Source organism: Vanellus vanellus (assembly GCF_965231255.1).
Source record: "Vanellus vanellus genome assembly, chromosome: 15".
NCBI classification, from domain to species: Eukaryota; Metazoa; Chordata; class Aves; order Charadriiformes; family Charadriidae; genus Vanellus; species Vanellus vanellus.
The window spans coordinates 14,391,580-14,419,058 of NC_138920.1; the positions used below are offsets into that span (position 1 = coordinate 14,391,580).

Here is a 27,479-nt window from a genome sequence, read left to right on the forward strand (position 1 = left end):
GAACCTTAGATCAATATCTTGGCAAAAAAAGAGTGGTTTTTATTTGATCTTGGTCTCACCGCCCCAGCCTGCGAGCGGCCAGCATGGCCGGCGCTGGGGAGCATGCATGCCTCCTGGCCAGGAGGAGAGGCGGGGAGGGGAACCGCCTGCCTCCCACGCAGTGTTTCCGACGTGGCGTGTTTGCTGCCAGCAAGTTGTCGCAAATAAAAGCAATTCAATCTTGTAGCGCTGGTAATAGCGAGGTTGGGGAGAGGGGTCTGGTGGACCCTCCAAATCACGGCCACGGGAGGCTGAGGGGGTCCAAGATGGCGTCGTGGCCTGGGAATGAGCGGCAGGGACAAGAGCAATGGCGGCTCTGATGAAGCCACCCGGGGTCGAGGCCACCAGCCACAGCACTTACTGCTAAATTCACCATTGCCACCTCAAGCAGGGTGCAGAGAAGGAGAGGAGGGGAAGGCGCCATGTTTTCAAGTAGCGGGAGCAGCCCTCCCTGGGAGAAGTGTTGGTGTGGGTGCATGGCTCATTTGCTGAGGTGAAATATGGCTGTGTGGTGGCAGAACGTGGGTTTGCCGGGGTGAAATGTGGATGTGCTGAGGGAAAATGCGGATCTGCTGAGGGAAAAGGTGGATCTACTGAGGTAAAGAGCAGATCTGAGGAAAAACGTGGACCTGCTGAGGGAAAATGCAGATGTTCTGATGAAAATTATGGATGTACCAGGTTAAAAGCAAGAATCACTCTGGATGCAAAGGTCTCCAGGACCTTCCTACACACTAGGCAAACCTTAAGCGCTCCCAGTGTGGAGGAAGGTCCCAGAGATCTTTGGACTGTGTGGCCCCTTTGGCCATGCCCATGGGACAGGGTGTGGGTCCCATATTAATGCGATGGCAAGGGGAGCCATGCCTCACTCCACTGTGCCGTCATGGGTGTGCCAGCCACCGGCCATGGGTGTTGGGGACTGCCTGGGTGCGTGGGTGGCATTCAGCAGCCTGGAAGTGCTGCAAAACAAGATGTGGCGCTCTGAGGCTCTGGTGATATCTCCTCCTCCCCACACCCATCACACCCCAATTTTTGTGTTCCCCTCCCATGGCTAAGTATTCTACCACTGCTGCCTACACCCATCATGGGCTTGTCAGGGACAATGGGATGGACCGTGGGTGCAGAACACCCTCTGATGCTCTACATGATGGGTCACAGCCCCGTTGCGTCCAGTTCTCCATCCACACACCTCACTGGGCCACTTCCTACATGTTACCGGTCAAGAGCTGGTATCGGGGCACAGAGAGGCTGCATCCATCAAGGAGTGTGGATTGGGATGAAGGATGCTGGGGGAGAAGCCGTGCTTTGATCCCCCCCCCCCCCCCCTCCAAGAAGTGTTGTGTGATTTTTGCCCCCATGGTGGACCCTGGGGGCAAACCCTGCTCAAGATCCACACGTGGTTCCGTCGTCCTCAAGGAGGCCAATGGCACTGCTCAAACAAGGTCTGCTGGAGCTTTATGCATGAAGGATGATGGTGGCATTCATTCATGGGGTTCAGCATGGTCTAGAAAGAAGATACCAGTCTCCTCCAGCACTGAGCTCCTGCGCTGGTGGCTGCAGCCCAGAGGAAGGACTCCGGGTGCAGACATGCTCCTCTACGGACCTGGCGATACTGCTGTCCCACCGCTGCTCACCTGGTGCCCCAGTCAAAAAGCCCTGTGTCTGCCTATCCTCCTGTGTTTGTGCTTATGAGTTCTCCTTCCACCTACGCAAGGAGCTATTTTTAGCAGACACTAATCAAGTGTCAGTGCTGGCTCTGAGCGTGGCTTTCAAGCCGAGGGCTCATGCTTTCGCCGAGCACTTGCAGGAACTTGGGCGTGTGTTTTCTTTTAAATTTAGTTGAGAATTTATACAACGTGCCGCAGAGCGGTGGCAGTTATTTTGGGCTCATCGCACCTGAGCCCACACTGAGTTATCACCAGGCAAGTCTCCATTTCGGCAAGGGGCCTGGCAGAACGTCCCCCTCCCGGCCCCGCTCTCCTCGCAGCCGGCAGCGCCTGCCTGCCTTGCCTGACCCCTCAGGAGCCGGCTCCGAGCCAGGGACGCCCAGCCAAGGGGTAGGTTTGCTCCTCTTGGCCCATTTAGCTCCAGCAGTAGGATGTTGCATTGGTACTTCGAATCACGCAGGAAAGGAAAATACTCTGTGTTCAGCCACAGGGGTCACAACCTCCTCTGACTAAATCCACCTCGTGGGGCTGGCCGGCTCCCCCTTCCGCTGAGGTTACTCTGGCCTGCTAACAGCTTCCTGGAGACCGTTACGAGACCTGCTCCTTACCACGTCTTGAGCGGCTCTGATTCAGCAAGAGCAAGCCGGCGTTCGGGCGAGCTGTGTTTCGCTTCGGCTGCTGAACTGAAACAGGGGCTTGGTGCTTCTTAAGCTAAAGCGCGATGTGATCTCAGCTGAACTTCAGCTTCCGTGCAGACATGAAGAACCGCATCTCCTCTGGTACCAACCCTCCACTTGGCGCTAGAGGATGGTAGTTCCTCCCAGGTGCAAGGCAGCAAGAGGAGGGAGCTGGGGAATTGGGGCGGGGGGGGTTCTCCTGCTCACAGCTCTGCTGCAGGCAGGAGACCTTGGGCTGAGGGGGGTTGCCCTATCCTTGCAGAGAGGCCACAGGGTGTTCTCTGTCCCCACCAGTTCCCAGTAGCACTAGAGCGAACGCGTCCCGTAGGGCAGGCTCTCCCGGGGGTGTAAGAGCTTCAGTGTTCACCAAAGAGAAACAACAACCAGCACACAGAGCGCGCCGTAAGAACTGCTCCGCGGCCGCAGGGTCAGCCTGCTCCTCCACAGCAGGCTCTCGACCTCCCGCTGCCACTCGTGGCATCTCCCCCCCCAGGGCAGCAATCCCGAAGGGTTGCAAATCCTTCTGGGCACTGCTGGGGTGTAACAAAGAATGGCTCCATTCAAGAAAACCAGAGAAAAAAATTTATTATTTTCCTTTATAAAATATCTCCAATAAGTTATATAGGCAAATATTTAAATTAAAATAAATTAACTCCGCTCTATGCCGGGACACGCGACTGTCCACAAAGTCAACATAGGATTTATGTTTCTTTGAAAAAATATGCCCTAGATCTCCAATGTAAGATTTGAAAAAAATATCTATGCTTGGTGAGGAGGAAGGAGAAATCTCTGCAATGGACAGAAGGGGTTAAGGTGCGGTGCTGAAGCTGCCTGGCGCCAGTGGCACCTCCACATCCAGCTAAGTGCTAAGAGCATCTTCATCATCGCTCCAGTCGGGAGGAGCGTCCGTCCCAAAGTACCGATCACCAAAGTTCCCTGTGGGGAGAAAGAGAGAGACGCGGTGGCGGTGCAGCTCTGCAGGGAGCCCTGGGACCCGTCCTCCGGCCTGCCCTCATCCCAGCCCGCAAGGAAAGAAAAGCAGGTTTATCCAACAGCCTGAACAGCTCTAAAATTCACGTAGCAGCAAAACTGGAGCAGCCTGGAGGCTGTTTTAGCACCCGGCGGCAGGGGTGTTTCCTGGCACAGCAGAGGTGAGGACGGGAGAACAGAGTGAGCTTGTTTTGGATGAGCTTGTTTAAGGTGACAGCTTCAGGAATGAGGTGGGCACAGGTCTGCTCCAGCTGTCCCAGCCCAGCTTCTCCACCTGGGGCCGGAGGAGGCTCACGGCACGTGGAATGGCTCCTTCTGCCAACAAGGTTGTGGCTGCCTGACAGCTCCCAGAGCGTGCACGTTGATCCCAACACCCACGTGGCAGCAGGACCCAGGAGAGGCAGTGGGTCCCCGGGTAAAATAAGGCCAGACCTAAGCTGCTGCTGACAACCAGGGCTTCACCTCCTCTGATGAGTGGGCCAGAAGCACCGAAAATTCCCCTGCAACAACTTATTCCAACCCAGATACTCACCAATGCCGGGGATTATCCGGAAAAGGTCATTCACCTTCTTGTCCACAGCTGTGGTGATGATCTTCACCCGGGGGAACGCATAGGCGACTGAGTGGACACCCATCTCCGCCATAAGCAGGGAGAGGAGGAAGATCTTGTCTTCTGGGACATCATGATCCTACAGGAAAGGCACAGAGACGGCTCGGAGATGCATGGGCCGAGGAGCAGGCGTACGGGTATCTAAGGCATGTTACGGCCCATGCCTCCAGGGAGCAGCACTCTAAGCATGCAAGGGCCTTCCTGGAGCCACTGTCTCTCCTCCCCTCTTTGCGACCAGCTGGGGTTACTGGGCACAGCACCAAGAAACCAACTAAATCCAGGCTGCTACTACCCGAGTCAACGGGTCAACGCTTGGTTACAGAGTCACCCCACTTTGTGCTGGCTCCCACGACACCCTCCTTCACAAGGGGGAGACAGGTTCAGCGCAAAGCCCCTCCGCATGGCTGCGGCTGCTGCTCTGCATAGTTTTTGGGGGTGAACCACCCGCCCTCTGCAGCATGCCCGACATCCTCCGTACCAGCAGCACCCGCACTGCCATCATGGCTGCTGCGCCCGTGGAGACCGTGCAGTCCATCAGGATGACGTGGTCTTCGCTGATGTCCTTCGGCAGCCGCAGGTAGTGGAGCTGGGCAGGGGGAAGGAAGAGAGGTCAGCTTAGAGGCTGCAGGTTCAAGGCGAATGGAGCAACGCGAGCCCTTCTCTTAGAGGGGTGAAGGCTCTTTCAGGCATCTCTATGTCTGGCGCCCCAGCTTGGAGCCGGGCGCTGCTGCAAACCCTTGGACAGCAAACCAGCCCCTGCGTGCACAAACACACTGGCAAAGCCCACTTCAGAAGCTTTCAAAGCTCTCGCTTTCTGCGCGCTCGCCCCCCGCCAAGATCAACTCTCGGATGGCTGAAGAGCTCTCAGGCAATGCCCGAGTCACCCCCTGCGTGCGGGCTAATGCCAGGAGGTGCCCTCGGCAGCTCCGGGCCCCGCGTTTTACCTCCGGTTCGCCCGTGTTGCAGTTGGTCTGGATGAGGATGGTCCCGATGCGGACGTCCTTGCATACCGCTCGCAGCGCCGGCTCCATGGTCTCGCCCGCCCGCAGGATAGACACCCCGGTGATCTGCAGCACAGAGCCAGGGTGAATGGGAAGGCACGGTGCAGGAGGTGCACGCCACCCCAGTATGGTGTTGGGCCTCAACCACTGGGGACTCCAACGGGCAACCCCAAAAGCACATCCCTTCCAGGTGAGGGTTGTGCTGCTCCCAGTTCAGGCTGCCACCCTCAATGAGAGGGCAACAGTGGCACAGTGACGTTGCTGATGGCACCTCTGGCCACCCACCGACCTGCTGCCTGTCCCGATGATACAGGGTATGGTACTCATGACAGCAGGCACCAAACCTGGGCCTGATGGAAGCCCTGAGAAGCCAGGGGTGTCCTTCCCCTGCATCCAGAGGGCTTTCAGTAGCACCCCACGGGCCAGGGTTGAAAAGTACCTTTTGCTTCCACTTACTTGCTTTCCGCTGTACGTCCTCCCTTCGTAGTCCTGTCCCTGAGGGGTCTGGACTGTGCAACTCTACAAAAACCGGGTGAGAAGCATTACCAGGGGCTGTGACGTGGCTCTCAGAGGAGCCCCGGTACCGGGGAGCCAGCCAGCTGCGGGCTGGTCTGGTCCCTTGGAAACCAGGGCTGGACAAAGAGTTGTCACCCAGGGCCATGCCATTGCTCCACAGCCTAGGGGACTCCTGCCCCTTTTTAACCTAGAAGGAAGGGGCTGATACATGGGGAAGGCGGGAGAAGCAGCACCAGGACTGTCCCGGCTCCCTGGCAGGTACGGCTTGGGAATCGGAGAGGAAACACAGCGCCTGCTGCCCACCCCCCCAGCTACACCCCCGAACCCACCTGGAACGGGAGCAAGGAGAGCGCGTGCTCAATCAGCAACCGCATCAGCCTCTTGGAGTAGAAAATGAACTCATCTCTGCTCGTCTCCTTGTTTCTAGAGGGGAGGGAAAGGTAGCCTAAGTTGTGGACCAAAATGTGCTGAGAGAGGTCAGAGGCTGCGTGGAGGAGGGCAGCCCCTGCCCCTGTCTGGCTGTCCGCGTTTTGGTTGCATGGGGTCCACCGGCTGAGCCTGGAATCGCAGTGGCAGTTTTAAGGTAAAAGGCAGAAAAACTGTTGGCAAGACCACGGAGCACCCACAGCACAGTCCTGTACCCAGGGCCCACCACCGTCTATCCTGTCCCATGTCCCCAAGTCGTGAGGACAGGGCAAAAAGTGGGATTCGGGAGTCCAAAGCAAGCCGAGCCCGCCCCAGCCGGCAGCCAAGCCCCATCCCGCCCCAGGAGGCCGCGGTGGCGGGGGCTTTACCTGATGATGGTGTGCATGCCCCTCACCTGAGGGGTGCTCTTCAGCACACTGAGGGTCTGAGGAAGGGGGTGGCACTGGTGGGCAGAGGCCAGGGCGGCCCTGAAAACCAAACACAGGGTCAGAAGGTCTCCAGGCAAGGCTGCCCGAGGGCTGGTGCAGAGCACACGGCCAGAGCCATCCTCCCAGATGTCATCTCACACTGCAAATGCACAGCAAGGCCATCCAGCTGAGCCCTGCCCGGGCCCCTGTGATGGCAAAGGGACCTGCTCCCACAAACGGGGCAGGCAGTGGGTGGTCGGTGGAGCCAGGGGGACCGCTCAGTCCAAGGACCTGCCCTTCCTGCTGGGCAGCCGACCTGTGGTTGGCCCATCTTGGTTTCCCCCCGTTGGGAAGAAAGTGGAAAACAAAATCAAACCCTTCTCCTGCTCGGAAGTGTTATCTGGTGGTGGATCCTGAACTCATGAGGTTAGGAGGAGCTGGTGTGGTTGTCTCTGTCCTACAAGTGCCAGATGTCACCGGGTACAGGGACAAGTAACCAGGCCTGCGGCACTGGCACGTGGTTCAATACGGAGCCAGGCTGCAACGAGACCATTTCAGAGAGTGCCTGCCCCATTCAAGGATAGTCAGATCGACACCATATTGAGAACAGCTTCAAGACTTTATGGCTGGACAGGGCTGGCTTTGTGTGACTCATCTCCACATAACTAATAGGGTTGGGAGCTATTCTTGGATCAAGGGAACACCATTCATGGGGAAGCGCACAATGGAGCCCCATTAGTCACCTCTCTCTTTGAGAGCGGCAGTAATGAGATGAGGGTCACATCTATTTGGCTTCCACAAAGCTGGGCAGGATGGACAAGAGACTTTGTCTGGGAGGAGGGCTGGGGTCCGAAAGCCACACGTCAGATCACACACGTGCCAGCAGCTGCATCCCGGTCAGAGAGATGTTGGGGAAGAGGAGAAGAGAGCAAACAAACGAAAGCACCAGGTGATTAAGATTTCAAATCAAGCGGAAACCTGGATTAAATGCACACACACACAGAGGCACACAAGCGGAGAAGAAGACAGAGAAGATGACTGGGTAGGAATGGAGGAGGGCAGAGCTAGGTGACTTGAAGCCTCCATCCACATAGCCATCTCCTGGTCTTGGCCGACCAACACCAAACGAGACATTCCCAAGGCCTGTGGGTACTTAAGGGCTCCTTCTTGCTTTTACCAGCTCCGGTCCTGCGTAGCAGCAAAGACGCCCTAGGCAGGGAATGCTCCTGAGAGCCGCGACAGCTCGTGGCTGTGCCGAGCGCGTGGGACGGGTCGTGCTCCCATGGCAGGCTTGCCCGCTGCCGGCAGAGCCCGGCTGGGTTGGGGCCAAGCCCAGCGCGCTGCCGCTGCCTGCAGATCCCACCGCCAGTTTGGGACAAGCAGCCCTCAAGGTCCCGGACCTGCCGTCAGTGAAGCGAGCTCGCTCTTGTTAGTCACCGCAACTCGGGTTAGCTGCCTTGGGAGATGCTCCCACGCCAGGGCTGTGCTGCTGGCAGCACCCAGCAGCTCTGCCCCCACAGCCCCCCCTCCTCCTTCCTCCTGCCAAACCAGGCCTGGGGACAGATTTTGGGGCACAGCTACCATCCAGCCCTGCCTAAAGCCCTCCTGGCCCCAGGGATGCAGACCCACACGGCAGGTGAGGACCTGAGCCCTGCCTTTGGCGGTCGCCGGTGCCTGCGCAGGGGCTGCCTGCCTGCCTGCTTCTAGGGGGGGCAGAGATCAGCCCCCCAACCCAGACCACACACCAGCTCATGGCCCCAGATGGGTTCACTAAGGTGGCAAACTGCTGCCCCCCAAAGCAGAGGAGCCGTCGGGGTCGTAGCCCACGGGGCTGTCTCCCACCCACCTCGGCCCACCCAGGGGCACAGGTCTGAGCTCGCCGTGGGCACCTCTCTCCTCCATCACTGCCAGGTCCACGTCACAGCATCCCACCATGCCAACGGGTCGGGCAGCCCCTCTCCCGCCCCGCTCTCTGCGGTGCTGCAGGTGAGATGTGGTGCGACCCAGCTCCCGCTCCCTGCCGCAGACGCCAGCGAGCTCCTACCCCCGAGAGCTCTCCTACCCCCGAGAGCAGCCCCGCGCGCCTGGGAACACCTCCCCTGCACCCCGCGCTGTCAACAGCCCCCGGGGAAATGCTGTTGGCATTTTGTCACTGAGCTTTCTGCACCTTCCCGCGACACCCGCGCAGGGGCTGGTGTGGGGACAGGGAGGTCTGGATGCAACCCCACTGGAGCCCCTGTCCCTGACAGCCCAGGGAAGCTGCTCAGCGCTGGGGGGGTCCCCATGGTGCCTTCTGAGGGGACAGTGGCAGGTCCAATTTTGGGGATTGGGATAAAGATGGTCTCTTCTGTGTCCTGCCCGCCCCTCCCACCCCCCCCCCCCCCGGGTTTGTGCCCTGCACAGCCCCAGCAAAGCAGGACCCCGTGAGCTGTCTGCCCGGGTTAGTAACGCGGCTCACTCTGCACAGCCCTCGCCCCCATTCCCCGGCGTTAGTGTCACAACCAAAACACTGCCGTTAGCGTTTGTCTCCTCACATATCCCAGCGCAGCTTCCTCTGGTCACCAGGTGGGAGGGATGTTCAGGGGAGACAAGACAGGAGACACCAGAGTTTAAGGGAAGAGGGACAAACACGACATGAAACAAAGGAAAAAGCACTGTCATTAGTCAAAGGGGGGAAAAAAGCCCTAATTGATCTATGGCTCTTGGACCTGCCCGGTGCTCGGGCCATCGCCGTGAGGATGCCAGTGGTCCTCCCTTGGTGACCAAGTCATGTCACAGCTGCTCTTCACGGCATCGGCTCCATGCCTGGCTCCATGGGGGGAAAGCTCCGTCTGCTCTCACCGCCTCAGAGTCACAGCAGGGACACCGTCACATCTCTGTCCCGAGGGGTACCGCACTGCAACACCAGCAGCAAGCGCAGATGCTCAAGGCCAAGCGTGCGAAACCTCCATCCAACCTACACCACACCCACGCAACCTGCTCGTGGGCTCACAGGCGTTCCCATCTCCTGGCACACCGGAGAGAGGATCTGCTCAAGCCTTGGAGACCCTGGAAAGCCGAGAGCACTGGGAACACGGGCAGAAACTCGGCTCCGAACTGAACATCACTGCCGGCAAGGAAGACCTTCCTTCCCCCGAGCTGACCTGGCCCTGCCCTGGGATCGCCATCCCTCGGAGAGGGGCTGCAGGTTGCGGCAGAGGGAAGAGCTCAGCCTCTCCGGCAGCCGCTCCGCTAGAGCCGTGTCGCCTGCGGTGAAACCCCTCGGCCAGCCCTGCCGGGAGGGACACGGAGGGAGCGAGCGGGTCTGTGCCTGCGAGAGCAGTGCTTCCTGTCCCTCCCCCTGCCAGGCAGGACCACGATGGAAAATTCAGACGGGCAGCACGTCGAGAAAACGTCTCACTTTGGAAACTTATTAACTTATTTTTTCCCCCCCAGAACAAAAGCTTTAAAGGGGGAGAGAAAAAAAAAAAAAAAAAGAAAGAAAGAAAGAAGAAAAAGAAAGAAAAAGAGAGAGAAAGAGGTGACCATCTCTCAGGAAGGCTTCAGGGAACATCCTCAGCTCTTTGTTGAGCATGCTATCAAGCAGGAAGCAGACAAGAGACATCCAGCTACAAAGAAGCTAATGCAGTCAAGGCATTTCAAACACGTACAGCGGCTGGCTTTCACGGCTGACATTTCAAACAAGGGCTATTAAACTGCGCTACGGGTTGATATTTAAAGACACAATTGGCAAAGGGCACGCCAAGCTGATCGAGGCCTTGGGGGTGGGGAATATTGATTGGCGAGGGGAATCGGGCTGGAAAGAGCACCGGCTCGCCGAGAGCGGGGGCTGAGTGCTGGAATAGCGGGGCAGAAGGGACGGGAACCGGGCTGGGCTGAGAGCACTGCGCCGCGGCGGGCACGGGCTCACCGGGCCGGCTCCTGCTGCCGGGCTCGAGGAGGAATACTCTCCTGAGCACGGATGGAAGGGGAGCGCCTGAACATAATCACATCTCCAGCACATGCCCAGTTAAACATGTGGGAAGCTGGACAAGAAATACCCCAACTACAAGGACCCTGCGATCTGACCTGCGCTCTGAGGGAATACAGAGGAAGGCAACGATGCTCCTCAGCAGCCAGCAGTTACAGGAGGAAAAAAACCCAAAACCTTTGCAGGTCCAGGGAACAGCACCGCTTTCTTCAAACTCCTGAGAATTCACCCATCTGATCAGCTGAGAGTGGGGGAGAGGCACTCCCTGCCCGTCCCAGCCACCCTCTGGGTCAGGAGAGGCAGCCCAGGGCCAGCCTGGAGCACAAGGACCACAGAAGTACCTCGGACTGGGGCCAGATCTGAGCATCCAGGTTTTATTCTAGCAGCTACAAAGGCCTCGCTGCGTCCCCACGGCCGCCAAAAGGCAGTGACATCAGAACAACAACCGTGACATTTAGATGAAGCCATTCAAGAGAGGAGGATAGGGAATTGTTTTAGATGAAAAGCCCCATATTTGCCGAGCACATCTCGCTCGACACGCGTCCCTCCATCCACCTCGCTCCTCTTGTGAGCGCAGACCTGCAGAGGAGCTGACGGGAAACCGCAGCAGCAGTAAAAGCACTGGGACTCCGGGAGTGTAAACCGATTTTTTTTTGCAGGAAATTTTTTCCAGACATTCTGGCAAAGGCATAAATGGAAACCACGAGCCTTAAACAGAACATATAAATGTCTGTGGCTGCGGTTATCACAGAGTTATTTCTGGGGGTCAGAGTTACCTTTCCAAACTTGCTATCATAAAACTACTAATGCTTTCTTGACATATTAGTAAATACCTGATTTTTAAGGTGCACAAAAAGATCACCTGTGCTGAGTGCCACTTTGATTAAAGAGGAGACCGGGGGCAAAGGAAGTTTTATATCTGTGTGTATGTACATATATACACACACATACAGGGGCATATATACATATATACATACACACACATTAGTCTACTCTCTGATGTTATTCCTGCAATTTTTTAAAGCAACAGACTTCTCTCCGTGCTAAAGAGCACCTTCCCACCCGGACCTCCAGACACCCAGGGAAGCTTACACTGTCTGTACGGAAATGTCAGGCCCCATGGTGTTAAACAAGCAAACAGAAATAAAATAAAACATCCAGTTACCGTGTCTAGGAAATGAATGGCTTAAGCAGAAATAAGTAAAGCAGAACCTTTTTCCTGCTCATCTCGGGTATTTTAAAAGCTTGTTTTATGCCAAATGTAAATTTTAGGGTTACTTGAGTTAAGTGTCTCCGTGCAATGATGGAGATCTAAATGGAAACTTATTTATAGTAATGCATCCCCTCTGCTTCCTACAAAAATACCTGGAAACGTAGCTGGCTGCTTAATGGAAGCAAGAGAGCTAAAAAGTCCCATCTGGATCCACACGCTGAAGAGGTTAAGTAAGTCAATGTATACTTTATAGCATCCACCTGCAGACACTGAGAAATTAGAAATCCTGCTGGATTAGGGCATGAGTATTTTCTCAGTCCCCAGGTAGTTGGTGTATAATCTTTAGGTACTGCAGGGAAGCGGGTACCTCTCGCCACGCCGAAGCTGCTACGCTCCTCCCGGGTGCCATCAGGCTCACGGCTGAGAGCCTCCGCGGCGACGAGGGCCCCGGGGCGCCCGCCACCCTTCAGCCGCTTCGTTTAATTTAATAACTGATGTTTAATGATGTTTAATCATCAGGGATGGAGAGTGGCTCTGAACAACCGTTCGCCTTAGAGGATGAAGGGAAATAAAAGAGAATCCCGGGATGCAAAGCCCCCCCACTTCTTGCAGAGATGGGGGGGGGGGTCTCCGGCTAACAAACCCGGCCCTGCCCCAGCTGCGCTCAGAGCTGGACGGATCCATCCCTGGGGAACAGCCCCGTCCCGGCTGGTGCCAAAGCCGAGGACAAGGCGGCCGTTCGTCAGCTTCGAGCGTGACGAGGCCGTCCGTTACGCGAGGTGTTGGTCTCGATGGCAGGGCAGGGTTAGGCCAAGCGGCGCCTGGCATTGGAAATGCCTCGGGCTGCACAGACAGGACAGAGTGAGGGGCTCTTACCTGACACTGAGTTCACGCTGCGGCAGCAACACAAAGACACAATGCAACCGGTATTAAGCATTGTCAACACCAGGGTCGTTTCAAGATAAAAGAAAAGGAAAAATAGGAATATTTTCCTGCATTCCCATGTAGCCTTTTCCCCTTCTTCCCCTCCCCAGGTAAATGAAAGCCCCCCCGCCCCGAGCCAACCCCTCGCCTCTAGCTCACGGCAGCGCTCCGGGGCTCAGCGGCCGTGTTTGCTGGCTGCCCGATGCCAGGGGTTGGGAGAAACGGCCATTTCCCCCCTCCTGGCCTGCGCCCACAGCCGCCTGCCCTCCTCAGCCCGGCGCTGCCGATGCTGGGGCTCCGATCCTCGCTCCCGTGAGCAGGGAACCAACTTCCCGCCCTGCCAGAGCTTAGCGCTGTAAATGCCGGCAGTCAGAAAGCCCCGACAGCGGGGTGATCCGGGAAAGGGGAACCTGCCAACGCGCCTTTGCATCGGAGCGGTCGCTCCTGAGCGGGCGCGGGAGGCACGATGCTGTCGCGGGCCAGCTCACGCCCAGGGGCCGAGCGGCTCCTGCCGTCTGGGAGCTCAGAAAGGCCTGCAGGAATCGAGCCCTTTACTTTCAAGTGCATCCATCTCCGGATCACGCTCCTTCCACCTCCCAGGACATCGCTCTGAGCATCGCCACAACTTAAAACATCACAGCTACAAACGTGGGGCGGGAGAGGGCCGTGCTGCTCAGGGAATGGCAACACACAACGGGGGCATGCGATCCAGGGGTCCCAGGCTCAAACCGCTGGTCAGGACTGGCCCAGGACACACAGAAGAAGACTTGTTAAACTCAGCGATGGGGAAGCGATGGAGCACGTGCCTGGATCGGGGCTCAGGCTGAGCCTCAAACATGACAAGACTTTGAGTTTTGAATTGGAAAAGTGGGCTCTTGACTGGAAAGACTGTGCGGCAGTGTCTGCAGGGGGGTGAAGAGGAGAAGCCAGAGCCAGAGAGCTGAAGGATCGCAGTGTTTGGGGTGATGCCGGCCCCGGGAGGGCTGTGGGCAGGGAGGGCGCATCACTCAGATGGCTGGAGGACGGTTGGTTTGTCCCCAGATGACTTGGTCTCCCAGGGAGGGATAGAAGCTGCTGCTGGACCACAGCTTGCTGAGGAGCCTTGCGCTAACCAGAGCAGAGGGACAAGGCAGTCTCCTTCGCTGAAACGGAGGGAGCGGGGCTGGGAGGAGCTCATGGGGACAGCCCCGTGGCTCACAAGCCCGGAGCACCGAGGGAAGCCGGGCCTTTCCCACCCTGGCACTCACAGCCCTGCTTCCTCCAATGCCACCGCTGCACCGTCAAGGTTGACCCCACCATTAACACCCGGGGGACCAGGCAGCTCTTACCTCTTCCAGCTGGCTGTGGACATGCTGAACGATCAGGTCAATGGCCACTGTATTTCCGCTCCCTGGAGTGAACCAGAAGCAAAAGTGAGACAGTCTGGTCAGAACCACAGTGCCCGCTCCTTCCCCAAGCCCTCAGTGATGGTCAAAACCACACCATGCCCCTGCCTCCCCTTCCCTAGCAAAGCATTCTCCACCAGCAGATGCTCTCGCTATTATTAAATTCTTATTTAATAATCTGTTATTGAATATCAAGGCGAAACGCAAGGTCCTACATCTGGGTCGGGGCAATCCCAAGCACAAATACAGGCTCGACAGGGAATGGCTGGAGAGGAGCCCTGAGAAGGACCTGGGGGTGCTGATTGATGAGAAGCTCAACATGAGCCGACAATGTGCACTCGCAGCCCAGAAGGCCAACTGTACCCTGGGCTGCATCAGAAGTGTAGCCAGCAGGGCGAGGGGGGGGATTCTGCCCCTCTGCTCCACTCTCATAAGACCCCACCTGGATTACTGCATCCATCTCTGGAGCCCCCAACATAGGAAAAACATGGACTTGTTGGAGCGAGTCCAGAAGAGGCCACAAAGATGCTCCGAGGGCTGGAGCCCCTCTGCTGTGAGGACAGGCTGAGAGAGTTGGGGGTGTTCAGGCTGGAGAAGAGAAGGCTCCGGGGAGACCTTAGAGCCGCTTCCAGTCCCTAAAGGGGCTCCAGCAGAGCTGGGGAGGGACTTTTTACAAGGGCATGGAGTGATAGGACGAGGGGGAATGGCTTCAAACTGGAGGAAGGTAGATTTAGATTAGATCTTAGGAGGGAATTCTTTCCTGTGAGGGCGGTGAGCCCCTGGCGCAGGTTGCCCAAAGGAGCTGTGGCTGCCCCATCCCTGGAGGTGTTCAAGGCCAGGTTGGACGGGGCTGGGAGCAACCTGGGCTGGGGGGAGGTGTCCCTGCCCAGGGCAGGGGGGGTGGAACTGGATGATCTTTAAGGTCCCTAAACCATTCTACAATTCTATGATCTAGAAGTCACCTCTAGCTTTTAAATCACTAAGCAGCAGGAGCTGGTAGGGCAGGAGACTGGTTGAGGGAAAAGTGCAGACATTCCCCTAGGAATCTGCTTTCGCCCAGTGTTTGGAGACGCTCGGCTGGAGGGACCTTTGTTTTGGCATGGGACAGCCACTCTTCTGTCCTCATCAGCCAGAGGGCGGTGGGACTGGCCAGCAGAGCTGCGGGCAGAGGGACAACATCTCTCATGTCCTGCTCAGGACTGAGCCTTGGGCCGGCTTGGGGCAGCCCTGGGCAGGTACCTCGGGGCACGACGATGTCAGCCAGCCGCATGGTGGGCTGGATGTACTGGTCGAAGGCGGGCTTGACAAACTTATTGTACTGCTTGATGACACCCTCGATGTCACGGCCACGCTCGCTGATGTCCCGGCGCAAGCGACGCACCAAGCGGATGTCCGAGTCCGTGTCCACGAATATCTTCAGATCAAGGAGCTGGAAGGAGAGGGGAGGGAACAAACCCCACCAGGTTAGGTGTGTACCTTGAGCTGACCTTCTCCACCAGCCACAACCAGAAGGCTGAGCCCTGCACACAGCACAACACTGGTTTAACAGAGCTCGGCTCAGCTCTGCTCTGGCCTGGAGGGAGCTTTTGCCTCTGCAGCCCTTGAACTTGAACCTGGCTGGCAGCGCAGATGCCGCAGGGAGTCCCTTGCTGCCACCTGCCCCTTGCTCTCATGCCCCCAGAGACTTGCCCAGCTCCAAACACTGTCTCCACTTCTAAGCAGCCCCAGCACTTTGCCTGGATGTTATTTAAGAGGGAGGAGGAGACAAGAGAAGTTAATGCCCACGACACAGACCAACAGGCTTAGCCCAGGAGCGCTGGCTCGTTAATGCTGGAGGGGAGCCAAGCGCGGCAGGTCAGCTCATGACACAGCCCTCAGATGTGAGAGACAAGAGCGGGGACGCTCGGAGGAAACTCCTGGGGGATTTACCCAGCTGTCCACTGGAGGTCATCGTTGCTTCAGGAAAGTGCAACCCGAACGCTCGCTTGGCAGGGAAGAAAACTTTCTAGACTGAGTTTGGCTAAGTTTCTGCATGGCTCGCTCCCTCCTACAGCATTTTTCACAGATCCAAAAAATTCCCAGCGAAGCCTGAAGCGCTGGATGAGGCCACCCTAGATACCTCAGGCTTTGCGCAGTAGAAGTACTGCAGATTCTGCTTCTGGCTGTGCCAGCTGTGGCATGCAGCACCGAGGTGGGCTATTTGTAGTTATATTTATGCACCACTGCTGCCAGGAACCAGGTCACCACTTGGCTCCTAGTTCCTGGGAACGAATGGCTGAGATCAAGGTCTCTGCTGAAACGCTTCACCTCTGCTGGGAGCTCTTTCCCTGCGAGAGTGGAGACCTATTTCTCCTGCACAACGAAGTTCTGCAGCAGCCGGTGTAATCTGGAAGAGAAGGTCATCTCCCTGCTGCTGAACCTTGGGAGAAGGCATGCTCCCACTATCTCCCCGCAGCTGGCGACGGGGTGGAGGGCTGGTTTGTAGGGGTGATGCTGAAGCACTGTGAGGGGACAGGGTCCCACCCAGTGGTGCACAGGGCACCTGGGACTCTTTGTGCTGGTGATACAAGGCTGCAGAAGAGGGGGCTGCAGCACTTGTGCCCGTCAAGCTTCCCCAGAACAGAATTTAAACCCCTTCCTCACCTTCAGGAGCTCCTTGTCCGCGAATGCCATGATGCCTTCAAAGATAATCACATTGGCGCCATATAGGGTTTTCTGTGGAGTCAAACCGGCTGTGGTTAGACACAGAACATGTGCTCAGAGATGCCCCATCCCGAGGAGTCTCTCTGGGTTGTTAGTGACTGCGACAGCTCACCTGAAAAACGTGCCCTGAGCCAGCCACAGAGCAGAAGGTGACTGTAGGACTCTGACTGCAAAAGGCAGGGGCTGGAGGGGTCCAAACAGCATCTCCCTCTCATATCTTGGCAGTCCCCCCACTTTGTCCCACCCCCCACAGTGTCCCATACCCATTCCTTCTTCCGGCTGTGGGTGGTGAAGTCGTAGATGGGGATCTTCACGCTCTTGCCTTGCTTCAGCTTCTTCAGGGTGGCGATGATGAGGTCAAAGTCAAAGGCATCGGGGTGGTCAAAGTTGAAGTCATTGCTGGCTGCCTGCTCCTGCTGCTGCTTGGTCAACACCTGCCCACAGAGAAGGGGTTGGTCCACGTGGCCGTCCCACCGGCAGCCCTCCCTCCCCACTGCCGTGCCCAGCAACCTCTCCCCCTGCCCCAAGAACCACCTGAAGGGGAAACCACGAGGCTGTGGCTAAATCCACATTACGTTTCCCCATCAGGGGGTTATGCCAAGGGCCACGGCAGCCCAAGGAGCCTGGCCAGGACAACGCGCAGCCTCACCTTGTAGAAGGAGTCCATGGACAGCAGAACCACCCAAGGGACATCAAGAGCCTCAATGATCATGGTGGCCACCGTGGTCTTCCCAGAGGCACTGCCTCCTCCCAGGCCTGTCAGGGAAAAAGGGGATGAAGCCACCAACCCCACACTCTGCCTTTCCAAGCACAAGCCCCAGGTCCTGCTCTGTTGCACTAAGTTGGAGGAACCTCCAAAGAGGGGGATCGATAGGCACTACAAGAGAGAGATTGTCCTTGAAAATGTCAAATGGCACGTACCGTAACTGCCAGCAACGTGCACGGCGAAAGCTGGGAACCCCTTCATTAGATGGTTGTGTAACAAGGGGAGAGCTGGCATGAGAACCAGCCTAGACTAAATCCCTGGGAACTCGTGACAACCCAGGCAACAAGAGTTGAGGGAACAACCGGCAAAGACTGTGATCTTTGGATCTGCTATAATCCATCACCCCCAGCCGCAAGCTCCCAGCTTCTGCCCAATCCTACGGCTCACCCAGTCAACGCTGGACTAACCATGGGGACTCCCCCTGCTCCTGTCCGGGCTGAGCAGCTCACAACCTGGAGACTGGAGCCAACCTCAAGTTTCCAAGGAGGCTGTGGGGCAGGAAGCCCCCCAAGATCTGCTGGAGAGCCACCGGGCAGGCAGCATGGACGCTGCCCGTGCTGGTCTTCACCGGCTGTGAAATGGGACAGAGACCGACCATGCACTGCCTCTGCCTACCTATCACGAAGGCCTCTTTGGACTGTGTCCCATGCTCATTGTACCACGGTGGCCGGCCAGCTGTGTAGATGGTCCTCTTGCTGGTCCGCAGCAGGGGTGGCTCAGACTTGCACTGGCTAGTGGTCCGCTTTCGGGGTGGCTTGGTGGAGCCCACCGCAGGGTACAGCCGGTCTAAGGATTCGGCGCTGCTGTTGCTGGGGATGGGGAGAGGAAGGAGCTCGGTTACCGGTGGTGGGGAAGGACCCCCGTTCCTGGTGTGTGGGAGCGGGGTCTCGGGGGCATCCCACGCTGTGTGGGTGAGGGATGTAATGGAAGAGGGGGAGAGGCAACCACAGCCCTGCCGCGGCACTACCAGCACCCACAGCTCTGCAACCCCCGGCCGTGGCCAACAGCAAGAAATTCTCACGCAGGACCACGCTTTAACCGGGGAAAGGTGCGACACAAGCATCGCTGCCTACAGCCTCAGGGCTCGGGGAATGTCGCCCTTAAATAAACACTCCGGTGAGCCCTCAAAAGCACCGAGGGGTGTTATTACAAAGGGCAACAACCTGACCTGACATGCCGAGGGACCTTTCTGGGGGGTGGAAGCCAAACGCACGGGCTATAGTTCAACTGTCCCTGTCCCCCCCATGCATAATCCCTTTCCTCTCCCCGCGTTGAGCGCTCCCCTCCCACCCAAACCTCTAGTTTAGGGGACAAGCCTGCAAGCTGGCCAGAACCGGGCAGTGGGGCTGCCAAGCCGTTCTCATCTGCTCTGCCGCGCGGGCTGAGCGTGCACCGAGCACCGTCGGAGCCCTGGAGCTGCTAAATGCCTCTCTCTTATCTCCCCTCCTGCCGCAGTCCCGGCGAGGGAGAGGAACAAACCACCCTCCGGAGCCCTTTGGAGCTTGGCAGCGGGAGAGCAGCGGCTGGGAGGTGATAAGTGGCCTCTGGCCAGGAGATAAGCCGCAGCCGCGCTGCCCGGCCAGCCCGGGGATGGGGAGGATTATTTATACCAGCTCCCGCTCCTCCCCGCTGGCTGTTCTGCCGCCTCGCAAGAGATGTCTCCTCCCCGTCAGAAGGTGCAAAGGGCTCTCCCTGCTCACGCTCGCTCCTCTCCCCGGCCGTCACCAGGCTGGAAACGAAACCTCCGCAAGGTCAGAGAGCCCTGGGGCACCGACCGCTCCAAGCCCGGCACCGTTTGGTACAGCCCAGCCCAGCCGGTGGGGCTTTGCTGCCTCTCTGTTATTTTTTTTTGCTCTTGATAGGGCTTAAACTGCAGGGCTTTACAGATTTTGGGTTGATTTTAAGCTGTTTTGGTATGATGATTAATTCCCTTCCCTCCCCCAGCCCTTTTTAGAACAATTTTAGATAAAGATCAAAATTTGAGACCGGCCATCTGCACGTAAAGTGACCTGGAGCCCCCCCTTGAGTGCGGCGGGATCCTCCCGGCACTCCATCCCTGCCTCCCGCACCGGCACATCCCTGCGGAGCGGGCGAGGAGACAGCGATTTGCTGAACCCCCGCTAGCAAAAGGCAGCCTGCAGCTCCTGTCCCCTGCGCCAGGACACCTCACACCGACCCCGACCCTACCGGTGTGCACCTCCAGAGTCCCCCCGCGAGAGCCTCAAGCCACCAGCGCCCCGTCCCTTGTACGAGCCCGTCGGCGCGCACGGCCAGCATCGAGCACCGCCGGCCTCCGGCTCGCCCAGGAGCCGTAAAGACCCCAACTATCGCTTTTAAAAAGCAATGTCAGGAGGCGAGACCCGCCGGGAAAGCCTTCTGGGGGTCCTCTCTGTGCAAAGACGGCTCTTTCCACCGCAGAGGCAGGAGAAGCAAACCCAGACGGGGTATTTCGGTCTCCTCTCCCGCCAGTGACGCCGCAGCAGCAATTAGGCACCGCACACTATTCCCAGAGCGGGGCTGACATCAGCCGGCGATGCCGGTGCATAAACAAAGTCATTTTGGCTCGATAAAAGCAGAGATGACAAAAACCCAGTTGTTTACCAGAAAATAAAACGGTTCCTTTCATCTGCGTCCCAGCCCCTCTCCCGGGACTGCGGTTACTCGCGAGCCGCGCTGCCGGCGCTGCCGCCGAGGGCTGCTCAGCCCGTTTTCCTCCCGGGATGCACGCCGGTCTCCAGGCGACAAGGCGAGCGTTTCGAGATGCTCTGCTCTTTGGTGCACCACAGCACCGAGCTCTCCTGCGCCAGCCTCAGCCCGCAGATCCGCACGCTGCGATGCTCACCGAGGCCACGGTTCCCAAAGCGACTCCCAAAGTTGGGCAAAACTCTGTTTTTTTCCAAGCTGGAGCAGAGCCCGAGCGAGATGCCAACCTCTGCAAGGTCTGCTGCCAGCATCTTTGATTAGTACCACCATAACCCAGCTCCTGGCGGGGATGAAGAGGTTCGGACCCCGTCGGTTCCGGCTGTGCCCAGAATTACAGGCTGTGGCCGCAGCCGACATCCCGCTTTCCCAGCCCGCCGCTCCCGCAGCGCACCGCACAGGGCACTCACCCAGCGGCTCCGTGCCAGGGCATCGCTGTGGGACACAGGGACACGCGCAGGGACGGGACGGCGCAGGGACGGCCCTCGGTGAGAAGCGGAGCCGTCCTCCCTCCCAGGGCCACTCTTGGATGCCGCATTTTAATCCCATTCCAAAAGTTGGCCTGCTTTGCCTCTTCTCACCCGAGTACTGCTGGACTTTCACCTAAATTCCGTTCCTATAGATACCTGTCTATACTGTCTGTATCTATACAAGAGATCGATATGCTACACCTCTTAAGTCAACGTTTCCCATGATTTATCTCAGATAGGCACTGCCGTGGGGAGGGCTCTGAGACCGTCCAGGAGTTCTGCAAAGGTCATGTGTTTCCTCCTAATGTTACACTTGAAGTTTCGGAGAAGTTTTCCGCGGCTGCCTCTGCCAGGAAGGGACTCTCCTCCCCTCCGAAGGAACGGCCATCTCACCCATCTCACAGCTATCTCCTTTTGCCGTTTCTTCCTCTCACTTTTTAAAACCTCCCGGCAGCAGCGACAAAGCCCGTGCCATGTCCCGACCCGCAAGGTAAAGCGGCCGGAGGAAGGGGACTATTTATAGCTGAAGTTAATGCCATTGCTCTAACCAAAGGATGGTCCTTGTCCCACGCAGACCCTCCCCAGCCCTCCCGCGCAGAGCGTACCCCTGGGCTTTCAGTGACTCGATGCCACAACAGGGCAAATATGAAGGGAAACGTCACCCTGGGCTTGGTAATCCCCCTCCTGCAAAGCCGACCTGGAGGAGTCGGCTGCCACCAGCCCTCCGCAAGCTGTCCCCGGCCGTTGGGGACGCTTTGCCTTCCCTGTAGCCAGTGGAGCATCGCTGGAGTCTGCCTGTGCCCCTCTGCCAGGAGGGAGCCCCACCGCCCTGTGGGGATGCCCGGCGGTGGGGGCTGCTCCCCGAAAGCGCTCTCCAGCCCCACAGATGTGCTGGCACAAACGAAGGAAGCCTTTTGCTGCCGCGTATCCTAAGCGTGGATTTACTGGGGAGAGAGGGGTCCCCCTCTCCCTTCCCCACCACCGTCCCCATCCCCGTCCCCGTCCCCGTGCCCTCCATGCGCAGGCTCTCTGCATCCCGTTGCCCTCCGAGATCCCCGACCTTCCCAGATCTGTGCTGGGTCGGGAAGGGGAAAGGCAGCAGGTCCCGCAGCCAGCGAGGAAAATTGGCAAATCCCCAAACCTGACCCAGCGAGCAAACAGAAGAGCTCGTCCTCAGCCCCGTGCCCTGTAAACAACGCACCGACCAAGCGCCCACCCTTCCCAATCCACCCCCCGAGCCCCCGCCGCCTGCCCTACGGTGCCGGGCTGGCTTCATCCCGCATCCCGTGGGAAGCTGATCTTTCCCCCAGCTGCCGCCTGCGCTTTCCCATCCCTCAGCAGGGGGGGAGGGGGGGGACCGGGACCGGGGCTGCCGGGGCTTTGCTCCAGCAAGCAGGGACAGAACGCAAACAGGTGGAAAAAAGTTAAAAACCCACCCAAAACCCAAGGAATGGAGGAACTCACCCGCTGTCCGGCCCGAGGGCCCAGTAGCCCGATATGCGGACGCTGGAGAAGGCCGGGGGGCTGCTCATCTCCCCCCCTCACCACCGCAGAGCGGGAGGCGATGGCGGGCAGAGGGTGTCACCCCCCGTCCCTGCCCGCGCTTCGGCTCCTGTCCCCCAACCTCCCGGCACTACCGCGGCGAGAGGGCGGCCGTGCCAGCGGGGCTCCCCGGGCGAACGCCGGGGCAAGGAGCCATGCACGGGAGCGTGTCCCCCCCCCCCCGGATCGGGGACCACGGGCTCCCCACAGGGGTCGGGGCAATCCGGACCCCCCCTCCCCAGCAGATCTGGGGGGCTTGGGATGGGAAGATGGAGGAAGGAGAGAAGAGCGCTGCCGGGGGAGTGTCTTTTGCTGGGAGCTGCGGAGCGGTCAGCGCGCATAAGAGGATAGCTTAACCTAGAGATTACGTTCATTACCTGATATTAATAGCACTGGCTTGATTAAAGAAAAAGCGGGGGGGTTAGGGGGGGCGAAGTGACACCTCCCCTCACCGCCCCCTGCACAGGCAATAAACACTGTCGTCCCCTCCCGCGCCTCTGCTCCCTGGGACCGGGGCTCGCTCAGTGCCTCGGACGGCGGGGGCTCACCGGCGGGGGCTCACCGGGGACGGCAGCTCTGCCGCCCGCCCGGTAAGTGCGCGGTCGAGAGCACCGGTGGGGAGGGGGCTGCAGGGGGGCGGGAGGGGATGAGGGCAGGGATGGAGGGGGTACCCAGCCAGCACCCCGCTTGCTGCCGATGGAGCCGGCTGGGGCTCGGGGCCGGGATGCTGCCGGCCGTGCCGGGGCTGTCGGCGCGGGATTCATCCCCCTCCCATAGCTGCCAGCGGCGGGAGGTCTGGCGGCGAGTGCCCCCCTGGGTGCGAGTCTCCCCGGGGAACGCGCTGCCCCTCGCCGTCCCCTCGGTCCTGGAGTAAACAAGTGGGTGAAACTCAACACCCCGGGGCTGCGGGCGGCTAAGAATAACGTCCCGCTGGCTGCTCGGGCACTGCAATCTGCTCTCTCAGCCGTCCCCCTGCCAGCTGCCATTTCGGCTCCTCTCCCGGCACCAGCCTCGCCGGGGAGGGCAGGGAGCCCGGGCACCCAGCGCCCGGCAGCACTGCGGGGCACACCGGGCAGGACGGGCAGCAAAGGGTGGGAGATGGGCAGGAACGGTCCCGGCCGGTCCTGGAGCACAGGGACTGGGGCAGAGGCAGCACCCACCGCCCGGCACGTGGCTGCTGAGATGGGGAAGGAGCTGGCGGAGGTGACACCGAAACGCCAGGCGGGCGGCGGCGGGCAGGCTGCGCCAGGGACACGGCTCGTCACGACGTGGTGCTGCAGTCACCGAATGAGCCCACCCCGGCACGGCCTCAGCGCACCCACCTCCAAGGGGGGTAACGGGGAGGATGCTGCCCCCACACTCAGCTTCAAGGTGGGCTGAACGTCTGGAGGTGGGGTCAGAGATGGGGAGAAGACCCCTTCCTCCTCCTCCCCGAAGCACTGGGAATGTCCCAGCGGGACACGCGCTGCACCCCGGTGTCCTCGGCAAACCCCTGCTGAGCACGGCGGGCACCAGGCACGGCCACACCGGCCCCCTCCTGCTCCTGTCCAGCAACGGGACCCGCAGAGGACAGCATCACCCCAAAACACGTCTCAAGTGACTACAGCGCTGCTAGAAACCAGGGACGAGGGGCCGGTCCCCGAAGAGGGGCTGCAGGAGGAGCGGGACGGGGACGGGAGGGTTTCACAGGTGACCTGTCCCCAGCCGGAGCCGCGGCTGCTGCCCCGACACCAGCGAAGTGAGCGACGATCAAAGGGACCTTTCCCATCCTGTGATTTCAGCGCGGACTCCCCTTTCTCGGTAAAAGCTCTTTCAGAAGTTTAAAAATAAAATTCTCTTCCGCAGCGATTTCTATTCTCTCTCATTAAAGAAGCAAAAAAAAGCAAAGGGCCGGGGAACTTGGCGGTGAGGAGCCCTCGCCCGCGCCAAGGCGGCATTGTTCCTTATCGCACGCTCCCCGCTGCCTTTTTTCCTGCCTTTGTTTAAAACGTCCGAGCGACGGCAGCGACTCTCCCAGCGGCTCACCTGACGTCCCAGCCGGGCTCCCAGCTGGGACGGGAATCGCCCGCACCGGCTCCGAACCCCGGCAGCGACCGAGCCGTCCTCCCGGCACGCGCTCCTCCGCAAACCTCCTCCGCTTCCCAATTCCCTTCCCGGTTTCTGAGCTCTTGCACGGGCCAGAACTCCTGGGGTTTGGACTTTTTTGCTTCTCAATGATTTTTAAGTATGAACCCCTCCTCTGTAATCGCAGCCTCCAGGAGCTGGACTTAAAATTGGGAGAAAGAGCAGACCGGGTGAAGGCCGAGCTCCCCTTTTCCTTCCAGGGATGGAAAACTGCTCGGTGGGTTTTCCTTCGGATTTAAGGATGGAAGCCGAATGGTACATAGTTTTTCCTGGTTTGGTCGCTGTAACCTGAACATTGTCACCAGATCCATGTAACTGCTCAGGACACACCAAACCCACGGTGGGAGATGGTTCCTCTCCCAGCTCCCACCCCGGCGAGCAGCACCCATGGGTGCACAGAGGCCAAACCTGCTCCCCTCCATAGTTGAGCGTGGTCTTTGAGGCCAGCCCCAAGCTGGGCCTTTCGTGTCCTACGGCATCTTTAACTTAAGCCGAAAGCGGTTGCGCTGCAACAGCCTGCTGCAAAACCCTGGGGCCACGTGGGGCAGCCCCACACCAGGAACCCCCTCGTCCAGGGACCGGGGTGAGACAGGGCCAGATCCCACCACCCTGTGAGCACGGCAGGCCACAGGACGGGTTTTGTGCGGGGAGTGGACAATGAAAGGCTTCGGGAAGCCCTCAGCGTTGGGATGTAGGAACCCACCCAAGGGATGTAGGAACCCACCCAAGGGATGGAAGGACCTGCCCAAGGGATGGAAGGACCTGCCCAAGGGATGGAGGAACTCATCCAGGGGCTGGAGAAACTAGTTCAACGGATGGTGAAACCCACTCAAGGGATGGAGGAACTTGCCCAAGGGATGGAGGGACCTACCCAAGGGAGGAACTCATCCAAGGGACGGAGGAACTTGTTCAAGGGATGGAGGAACCCATCCAAGGGAGGGAGGAATCTGTCCCAAGGGATGGAGGAACCCATCCCAGGGATGGAGGAACCTGTTCCAAGGGATGGAGGGACCAACCCAAGGGATGGAGGAACTCCTTCAAGACATGGAGGAACTAATCCAAGGGATGGAGGGGTGCGCCTGCCACCTCAGTGCCAGAGGCTCCAAGGTTGCCAAGACACCGCTTGGCGGCCCCACCGTGCCGTGCTCCTCCTGCAAACCCATCGAACATCGTGCCCACTCTTCCCCAGCTCTGCCACCACCCCGGCCAGAGCCACCCCGGAGCAGAACGGCGCATCCCCGGGCAGCTCAACACACGCACGCTCTCTTCCAGCTCTATTAAGGACTCCGACTCCGAACGACAAAAGGACGAACATTTCCCTCTTCAAAACCAATTACCTCGCTGCTATTTATACGGAGCGAGGGCCGCGGGAACCGGCCGGTCGGCGGAACCGGCGGTGGTCGGCGCTCGGTTATACAACCCCGTTACTCATCGCCCACCCGGCCGGCGTTCCTGGGGGCCGCTCCTTCCTCCCCTAGCTCATCCTCAGCCTCCCTGCGACCCGTCGCTGACTCACAGGAAGGGCAAAGGCGACGCCGTCACCGGCAGCTGCCGGCTCCGTATTTAGCTGCCGAAACGCGCCCATTGGTTTGGCACTGACTCAGGGGTCGGTCGGTGATGTGGGGACACCGGGGGTACCGGTACCCAACAACGAGTGATGCTCGCATCCCTACAACCAGGTTTAGCAGCGCTCCGGTGATGCTCCCGAGTCAATTCCCGGGTATTTGGTGTTTGGGAGCGGTCAGGCTCCTCCATGAGTGAGGATTGGGGTGAAAAAGGGAGTGCAAAACGTGGAGAAAACCTGAGTGGGGGGTGGAAAAGAACCCCATCCCGCGTGGGAGGGGTTTGTTGTTTTTTTTTTTTTTTTTTTGTAGCAAATTTGTAGTTTTCCCCGCTCTGTGGGCGCCTCGTGCTGGCCGGAGCCGACGCATGTGCCAACTCGCTGGTGAAAAGGCGCTGCGGAATTACGGTTAAAACCAAGAAAAACCAGAAGGAAAAAGAAAAAGAGAGAGAGAGAAGGGGGAAACAAACACACAAGAAATAAACCCACTTTTTGGGGGGGGGAATAAATATTGGATAAATGGTTCCCGGCGGGGTGGGAAGCATCAGTGGGGACGCGTGTTGGGATGGGCAAAGGGGTTTTTTTTTGGGGGGGGGGGGGAAGGAGCGATGGGATCAGGGAGGCCCCACTCGCGGAAGTGGCATCGTGGGACGGGACCGGGACCGCAACGCCCCGGAGCCGCCGGTTCCCGGCGGCTCCGGGGCGTTGCGGTCCCGGTCCCGTCCCCGGAGGGGTTGTCACCGCGTAGGATGGAGGGTCCTTACCTGTCGTGAGGCTCCGCCGGAGCCCCCTCGGCCACCGGGGCCGCGGCCATGGTGCGGGCGGGGAGAGGGAGGACCGGGCGGGCGGGGAAGCGGCGGGGACCCGGGCGGAGGCGGTGCCGCCGCGGGGCTCCCCGGGACTTGTAGTGCGGGAGATGGGGGAGGGTCTATAGGGTGGTTTTGGGCACGAGTGAGGGGGGTGAGGGTGTAAAGGGGTGGTGTGGGCACCGGTGGGTTCCATGGGGTGAAGATGGGTGGTGTGGACACGGGTGGGTGCTGTCGGCACTGGTGGGTGCTGGGGGTGGAGGTGGGTTCCATGGGGTGAAGATGGGTGGTGTGGGTGCTGGGGGTGCAGGTGGGTTCCATGGGTTGAAGGTGGGTGGTGTGGGCACGGGTGGGTGCTGTGGGGAGAAGATGGGTGGTGTGGGCACGGGTGGGTGCTGTGGGGAGAAGATGGGTGCTGTGGGCACGGGTGGGTGCTGGAGGTGCAGGTGGGTTCCATGGGGTGAAGGTGGGTGGTGTGGGCACGGGTGGGTGCTGGAGGTGCAGGTGGGTTCCATGGGGTGAAGGTGGGTGGTGTGGGCACGGGTGGGTGCTGGAGGTGCAGGTGGGTTCCATGGGGTGAAGGTGGGTGGTGTGGGCACGGGTGGGTGCTGGAGGTGCAGGTGGGTTCCATGGGGTGAAGGTGGGTGGTGTGGGCACGGGTGGGTGCTGTGGGGAGAAGATGGGTGGTGTGGGCATGGGTAGGTGCTGGAGGTGCAGGTGGGTTCCATGGGGTGAAGGTGGGTGGTGTGGGCACGGGTGGGTGCTGGGGGTGCAAGTGGGTTCCATGGGGTGAAGATGGGTGGTGTGGGCATGGGTGGGTGCTGGAGGTGCAGGTGGGTTCCATGGGGTGAAGGTGGGTGGTGTGGGCACGGGTGGGTGCTGGAGGTGCAGGTGGGTTCCATGGGGTGAAGATGGGTGGTTTGGGCACGGGTGGGTGCTGTCGGCACTGGTGGGTGCTGTCGGCACTGGTGGGTGCTGGGAATGC

General features: G+C 59.2%; 1 protein-coding gene across 3 annotated transcripts; it reads right to left on the bottom strand.

The window, feature by feature from the left end:
- Nucleotides 1–2,947: 2,947 nt before the first annotated feature.
- UCKL1 (uridine-cytidine kinase 1 like 1) lies at nucleotides 2,948–26,502 on the bottom strand (the record flags this gene model as incomplete). Of its 3 annotated transcripts, none has more annotated exons than XM_082491031.1 (15): nucleotides 2,948–3,316; nucleotides 3,903–4,059; nucleotides 4,459–4,566; nucleotides 4,925–5,047; nucleotides 5,438–5,500; nucleotides 5,827–5,920; nucleotides 6,292–6,390; nucleotides 8,865–8,884; nucleotides 13,766–13,827; nucleotides 15,062–15,251; nucleotides 16,466–16,537; nucleotides 16,789–16,959; nucleotides 17,175–17,281; nucleotides 17,907–18,100; nucleotides 26,453–26,502. In XM_082491031.1, the coding sequence occupies 15 exons, from the start codon at nucleotides 26,500–26,502 to the stop codon at nucleotides 3,240–3,242; spliced, it is 1,587 nt and encodes a 528-aa protein (XP_082347157.1). In that variant the 3' UTR covers nucleotides 2,948–3,239. The 3 variants fall into 3 exon arrangements, with proteins under 3 accessions (XP_082347157.1, XP_082347155.1, XP_082347156.1); XM_082491029.1 differs by lacking the exon at nucleotides 26,453–26,502 and adding an exon at nucleotides 21,926–22,104; XM_082491030.1 differs by lacking the exons at nucleotides 8,865–8,884; nucleotides 26,453–26,502 and adding exons at nucleotides 12,390–12,406; nucleotides 21,926–22,104.
- Between the last annotated feature and the right edge of the window lie 977 nt (nucleotides 26,503–27,479).